This window comes from Cylas formicarius, unplaced genomic scaffold (genome assembly GCF_029955315.1).
Source record: "Cylas formicarius isolate icCylForm1 unplaced genomic scaffold, icCylForm1.1 PGA_scaffold_3__17_contigs__length_32017465, whole genome shotgun sequence".
Lineage (NCBI taxonomy): Eukaryota > Metazoa > Arthropoda > Insecta > Coleoptera > Brentidae > Cylas > Cylas formicarius.
Genome location: NW_026844326.1, coordinates 14,670,023 through 14,677,354, shown reverse-complemented (window position 1 = coordinate 14,677,354; position 7,332 = coordinate 14,670,023). Strand labels below are relative to the sequence as shown.

Here is a 7,332-nt window from a genome sequence, read left to right as displayed (position 1 = left end):
TATATATATATATATATATATATATATATATATATTTATTTATATGATGACACTATATTCCGGGATATCATCCGTTCGCTCGTTGAACTCCGACTGGAATCCTGCATCCGACTAGAATCCTGCAGACGTTTCGCCAAAATCTCACTTGGTATCTTCAATGCTCGCGCTCCGAAAACACTTCGAACACAGTTTTCGGAGCGCGAGCATTGAAGATGCCAAGTGAGATTTTGGCGAAACGTCTGCAGGATTCCAGTCGGAGTTCAACGAGCGAACGGATGATATCCCGGAATATAGGGTCATCACATTTTTCCATCCGTGAATCAATACGTGAGAATATATGTATATATATATAAATATATATATATATATATATATATATATATATATATATATATATATATATATATATATATATATATATATATATATATATATATATATATATATATCGGGTCGATTTGTGTAGACTGAGGATAAGACTTAAATTTTTTTTTTTATATTAGTATTTCATTGTTAGTCAGTGTTATTTAAAAAAGTAGGTGTGATTCAACAAAGAAAGAATCATTCTTTTCTTGTGCCTAATTAAAAAATTATATTTTATTTAAAAAAAAAACGAGAACGATAAAAAATCCTGCTTATATATCATTTCTTCTTCAATTAAAAGTTACAAAAAAGTGGAAGCATCCACCATTTAGTTCACAAAGTTAAGCCATTTTCGAGCATAGACTGACTTGACTGCTTGATGTAAAGGACTGTTTCTGCATTCAATTTTTAAACAAATTTAAAATGTAAATTTCCACAATAAAATGGTAATTTTAATGGAAACAAAGGAAAGTAGGCGACAAACCAAACTTCCAACGTGTTAAAAACAATGCGCATTCTTAAGGCAGAGACAATCACAGTTGAAGAATGAGAATTCTATTCATTTCGATTGGGTGACAAATATTTATAACCTACAGCAAGTATCTTTCGAGGTCACCGGAACCGACATTGGACGATTTTTTAATTATACCAAATTGCAGGCGCCCCACTACAAAACGGCGGATATAACGTCATAATACCAGATTTTATAAATAATTTTATGTTAAAAAGATATAGCCTACCTATTTAATATGAACTACCTAGTTTAAGAATTGTATATACGCCAACAAAAAAATTAAATTGTTAAAGCACTATAGGTACTGAACAAGTTTCGAAATTTAATTAAAAAATAAAGTTTTCTCTGAAAACTTCGTGTTAAATGTTTTAATTCATGTAATGTGTAAACACGGTTACAAAACTATCAAAAAAACTTTTTTTTATTTTATTTTGATTTGCCTGGACGACTAAATTCCCTTCACTTGAATAATTTTTTATCGTGTATCCATTTTAGATATTTTTAAAACAATTTAGTATATCTAATCCTACATAAAACTTATTTTCGTTGTACTTCATCTACCTAGGTATGCGACAAAAATTAATTATCGGGTATATGATTTATTAAATATCCCCCTGAACACAAAGGTTTACTAATATTTTGTAACAGAAATTTGTTTTTCCCCGAATTTGAGATATGTAACTTGTTTCGAGTAGGATTAGCGACGTCATGCACCAATGTAGATAAGGTTAACATCCCTCGCTATATTTTGAGCATAAGGATGGTCAATTATATAGTTGATTTTCAAAGTGGTTGAAAAAAGACGACTAAAATGTACACTAGAATTTAAATGTTTAACTTAATAAATAATATCTATCAAATGTCAATCTCACTGTCCCACCAAATCTTGAATGCCACATCAATATCTTACTATTTCGTTGTGTTTACTTTTTGTGGACATAACCTAAGAAATGTAATGCATTATATCATACCATTTTAATATTTGAATAATGTCTTTCGGTTTACACAATAAAATGTACCCGGCAAATCACAAAACCGTGTTTGTGTTAGATCACACTCCCTACTTCGGAATTTCATGCGAGAATGCAATTGAATTTGAGTTTTTAAAAGGGAGAACGCCGGGTTTTATTCCAATGAACCCGATCTCGAAATCACTGTGGACTTCGAGCGTGGAGTCGGCTATGGAATATTGCCGGATCGTGTGGGATTTGTTTCCACAAGGCAAATTAGTAAGTTGTGAATGTAAAGAATTCTTTTTACATATAATCCTTTTCTCTGGCAGGTGAGATTTTTTGCTAGCGATACTGTGGCACACATATTGAACACTTGGAGTTCCAGTCAACAGACTTTGAGTCACGTAGGTTTGATTTTTTGTTATTTCCATGTTATTAGCAGTTAAAACTTACAGATTATGAATGGTATGGCTTTAATTGGAGTACCACCACCTCCTCCGCCCTTGCGCTCAACAACTCCACCTCCCGATTACACAGTTCTCCATGGTTTAAGGGCAGCAATAGAATCACTCTGTGAACCAACTGAATTGCAGGTTGAAAATATAAAAAATGGAGATGGCCAGGTATTAAACAGATGCCGAATTATATGTATCAGTTCAGCTAGAGATAACGAGAGCATGAAACGACTGGAAGAGATATTTTTAAGTGTACTTAATCAACAAAATAAACTTGTATCTGGCAGTGACAGGTATTTTCCACGATATCTAGTTTCTTAATGCGAAAAAGTAATAAAGCATAAATTTGCAATAACGGGGATCATTAAACAGAGTGGACAACTTATAGGTTATATTGTACAAGTTCAGATAAATTGCATTCATAATTTTCTGTATTTCGGTTTTTAAGTCTTACACACCTAGATTAGTTCGCAAATTTGGACCAAGCTAGTTTGCATAAAGTCACATTTGGTAGGATAGGTAGTTTATTAGAATAATAAATAATATAATAATTTTACATGATCATAACATAGAGATGGACAGATAATTGAGATATTAATTATTCTAAGTTCAAATAAATAAAAACTTATCTAGAAATAACAAAAATATGAAAATAGATAAATTGTGATAAATTTCTAGAGAAATACACTGTTTTGTAGCATTTTATCAGCTTCTCCCATATTTTCTTCCATTTCAACCATATGTCTGATGCACTTCTCCATTTTTCAAAAATCTACTGTTTTTGTTCCTTCTTTTAAGAGGGTTTCAAATTCCCTCATTTTACTTGCGTCCCTAACCAATTGTAGAAGTTTATTCAAATTTACAATCTTCGATCTCTCATTTTTGAGTATTTTGAAATTAATGTCATTTTTTTTCCAAGATGATGTGGGTGACTCTAAAGCCACATCTACACTCTTTCACTTGAAAGAGTTTCAGTCAAGCTCTGAAGAAGTCAACAGGATAATTGGCGAAACGTCAGCAATTTCGACTAAGCAAAGCAGGAGGAATCCAGAAGTTTTGTAAAAAGCATTACAGTGGAAGTTTCTTTGAAAAATCATTCAAAAATTGTTTTCGATTTAGTCCAAGACCATAAAGATACAACCTTATATTCAAAGGAGTATATTATTTAAGGCCCTCTGCCACGATATTTGTTTCCACATAGAAAAAAAGAAAGTTACTTTTTAAAAAGCTAGAATGTTCTCATACAAAATTCACAAGCCAACTCATAAACATTTATAAACAGAACAATAAAATCTAGCATTTTTTGGAAGTAGTCTTTAAAAACAGCAGCATTTGTGTATTCATAATGGTCTCCAGTCTGTTTTGATTGAAACGCCAACAAGCAACCCCTGAAAACTCCATTTTTGATACCATTCTAAGAAATTATTAATCTTTTATCTTTTCCTAAGGGTGCTTTTATCCCAGTGGACCATCCTTCCATGCCTCGCGTTTTTTAAATTTTTATTCTGACATGTTTTATCAACAGTATATCATTTTTTGTTCAATTTTATTTATTGTTTATACGGAAATACAAGCACAGTTTTACTAATCGCTTTCTCGGCAACAAATTCAGAAAGAAATTATATTTCTAATTTTAAACACAGGTAAGGTAGGTAAGAAGTAAGTAGCTGACTTATCCACTTTTAGGACCCTTGACAATCAGCATAGGTTCCACACTACTTCTAAGCTGCAGCTACAGCTCAATAACGATTTATAACTCTCTCGCATTAAGAAACGAGTATAAACCTGTTTATTACAGTAAGACAAGGATTTGTTTCAGCTTACTGACAATCGACCATTGCCATTTAGTTATAATTAACACGTTTCCTGTTAATATAGAACCTCAGGTGAATAATCATCCACCTAAAAATGTAAATTACACATTCTTTTGTGTTGAAAATGTATATTTTTATAAAGCTTTTTAGCTTTCTGCAGTATTAACCACAGAAGTGCATTCAATAAAAGCCCCACAAATTCCTAACAAGCTGTCATCATTAATTTTGGAACACTATGATTTAGCCAGCACAACAGTAACAGGGATTCCTATGAAAGAGGAACAGAATGCCAGCTCTTCAGCAAACTACGATGTTGAAATATTTCACGCTAGTTCAGCTCATACCGCCATTTTGAAGGGTAACGCATCTGATTCTGCTGCCATAAGGACAATCAAAGAGGGACTTGAATATGAAACGGTAAAATTATTTTGGTATATCAAGTTTCCTAGTTTTGCAAAAAATAAAAACAATGACTTTGCACACTATAAACCGTTTTAGGTGACTCTAAAATGGTGTACACCAAGAGGTATGAGTGGCTCTGAATTACAAAATTGTACAGCAATGTTTCGCATAACACCAGTAGATGTTAATTCTAGGCCATCTCTATGTCTTATAAACTTTCTTTTAAATGGCAGATCTGTTATGCTTGAAATGCCCAGAAAAGCTGGTGGAAAAATCACCAGTCACTTATTAGCTGCTCATGGGGGTGAAATTTTCATTCACACCCTTTGTACTGCCAGATCAGTGTTGGAGGATCCTCCCTCCATTTCAGAGGGCTGTGGAGGTAGGGTAACTGATTATAGGATACCAGATTTTGGGCTCCTTATAAAACAGAACACTTTGTTGCCAATTAAGACTAAAGGATCTGATGGTATTAGGCCCATTGAAAAAGTAAAGACCAGGTTAAGTCGGCTCACTAGATATTGGCCCCTTACTATAAGTTCCACTCTAATATTCAATTTGAAGCAGGTGCGTCCATTGTTAAATATAGTGAACATCATTTAGAGCTTGAATTTTAGTACATTGATCCTTTACCTGTAATCATCACAAAAGACAAAATAGCAGATGAAGAAGTGTTCATATGCAAGAAAGTAATTTATAACTTAATTGCCTTAGAAGCCAAAATGGAGCCTCTACATCCCCAAAACTCCGGTCAGAGGCTCAAAGGTCAGAAGCGAGATGAGCAATACAAGGTAGGTAAGATTTTTAAAGACTGTTTTACACTAATCATCAAATTTTAGGTTATGTGGAATGAGTTGGAAACTTTATTAAAAAACAATTTACATTCGGATAATCATAAAGCTATTTACAGCTGTTTGCTGGATTGCCACAAATTCAGTTCGGAAGACGATAAAAGTACAGAAAAAGTTGAACTAGACGATGCCTTAAATCAACTCGACAACATAGGTAGGACCTCTCTAAATTCGTGCCACACAAATTTTTGATTTTTTATTTTAGGACCAGGTAAAGATCAAGACATACCACGCGCATCAGTCATAAGGGCAACCACCGATTCACCAATGTCGCCGCCCCCTCTCGCAACCATAACCCCACCATTTTCAAGGTCAACAAGTCGAAGTAGTTCCATATATAACACACAACGTACTTTGCTGGAAATATTTACTTCGCAGGACAAATCAAAGGGTCGACCAGAATTTGCAGGCCGACAAGGTGATAGTTTAGTTGCCAAATTGTATCCTAACCTTAAAACTGAAGATAGAGGTCCTAGATCAGATGCAGGAGAAGTTGAATAAAGTTAAACGATATTTATGTATCAATTAAAGTTTTTTACTGATTTTTTTTGTATTGAATATGCGTACATCTCTCTGGTCGAACTATTAATTAAACCCCAACCAATTAATGGGAAAACGATAAGTGTCGGTGTGAAAAATATTGTAATATTTGATATATTTCTTGGTTAGTGGTAATATTGTGGCCTTACCATGGACAAAATGATTTTCCGCTCATGCCTATACATTTGTCCCACTAACCTGCATTTTGTGCCATTTTGTTTCTAAACGGCGATTTCCACTCGATTAGCTCCAAACTTATTGACATGTCAACGGCCATGATGGTTGTTGAATGCCACCAGTTTATTGCGTGAACCTTCTCAAAAAAAATTTCATAGCTGCTTCATAAGTATTTTCTGCATAGGCAGTGCCTCTAGTAGCTATATGATTATACCAAATTAAAAAAGAAATATATATACTGCAATTTCACTTAAAATCATTTCCATAATAGCTCCGATTTTCCTAAATTTATTTAATGACTATTGCTTTTCTTATTAAAAATAAAAATATTTTTTATTGTCGTAGTAAAAATCTTAAATCAATAAACAAAAAAAGTGTTCCTCTTTGTCGACAAGTAAAAATATAACCGAATTTTTCTATCAAGTATTTAAACTAAGTTGTAGGCTAAAACTGATACTAGAAAAGTTTGTCTCTAATTCCTACTTTTGATTAAATGGGGTTTTTCGATGGTCATTCCATTTCTCCGTTGGCAACTCTTTGAATATGTTATGAATTCAAATGATGAGTAGAGGGATAAAAAAAACGAACCACATGTTGGCGTGATTATTTATATTTATGAAAATATCCTACAAAACCTCGGAACTCATCTACAACTGGTATTTTTTACAGTTACATTGTGTAGGTGGGCCGGGCCGGTCCTGGTCTCGAAAAGCACGAAGTGAGGCTAACAGCGAATAATCAAAATATATGTAAGGCCCGGACTGGCCCACGGCCCGACGTACCAGAAAATAACACCTCACTATATTTTATAATATATCATATATGATTCAAATTAACAACTATTCTCTTTTTTGTTTTTCTTTTAGCGTTTCTTAGATCTTGTTATGTAAAAGTGTATGTATACGTCTACAATATTTATTCGTAAAAGGCATTCAGTTATTTGTTGTGTCTATTATTTTACAGGTATATAAATATTTGTATATTAAAAAAACGAAAACCGAGTTTTACTAAAATGAGAGACGGCGGTTCCTAAAAAAATGATCCTACTCTATTCCTGGGAAAAAAGGAGCGTTTTGATTTTTTTTTGCGTCTACAAACACAAAGACTGGAACTAGTATGACCGAACTCTGCAAAAATGTTCATCTTCCCTTGCACAATGTTAATACCTATTTTTAATCAATGTTGAACAAAGGTAAACAGTTTCAAAGTTCCATTAAGCTCTCAACATTTTTGAAACCATTAACTAGACAATTTTTTTTCAAC

The 7,332-nt window shown here is 33.2% G+C and overlaps 1 protein-coding gene across 1 annotated transcript; it reads left to right on the top strand.

Annotated features, from left to right (window-relative positions):
• The first annotated feature begins 1,805 nt into the window (after window positions 1-1,805).
• On the top strand, window positions 1,806-6,861 carry LOC132699009 (integrator complex subunit 13). The gene is made up of 9 exons (XM_060665395.1): window positions 1,806-2,106; window positions 2,160-2,234; window positions 2,286-2,578; window positions 4,105-4,195; window positions 4,250-4,516; window positions 4,598-5,068; window positions 5,119-5,292; window positions 5,341-5,506; window positions 5,558-6,861. Exons 1-9 carry the CDS (start codon window positions 1,867-1,869, stop codon window positions 5,851-5,853), a joined length of 2,073 nt encoding a protein of 690 aa, XP_060521378.1. The 5' UTR covers window positions 1,806-1,866; the 3' UTR covers window positions 5,854-6,861.
• Window positions 6,862-7,332: the final 471 nt, after the last annotated feature.

Excerpts from the sequence above, each read along its gene's own strand:
- LOC132699009 (XM_060665395.1), top strand. The coding sequence starts at position 1,867 with ATGTCTTTCGGTTTACACAATAAAATGTACCCGGCAAATCACAAAACC. Across the intron at positions 4,517-4,597 it reads AGGGACTTGAATATGAAACG|GTGACTCTAAAATGGTGTAC; the intron begins GTAAAATTATTT and ends AAACCGTTTTAG. Across the intron at positions 5,069-5,118 it reads TAATATTCAATTTGAAGCAG|TACATTGATCCTTTACCTGT; the intron begins GTGCGTCCATTG and ends CTTGAATTTTAG.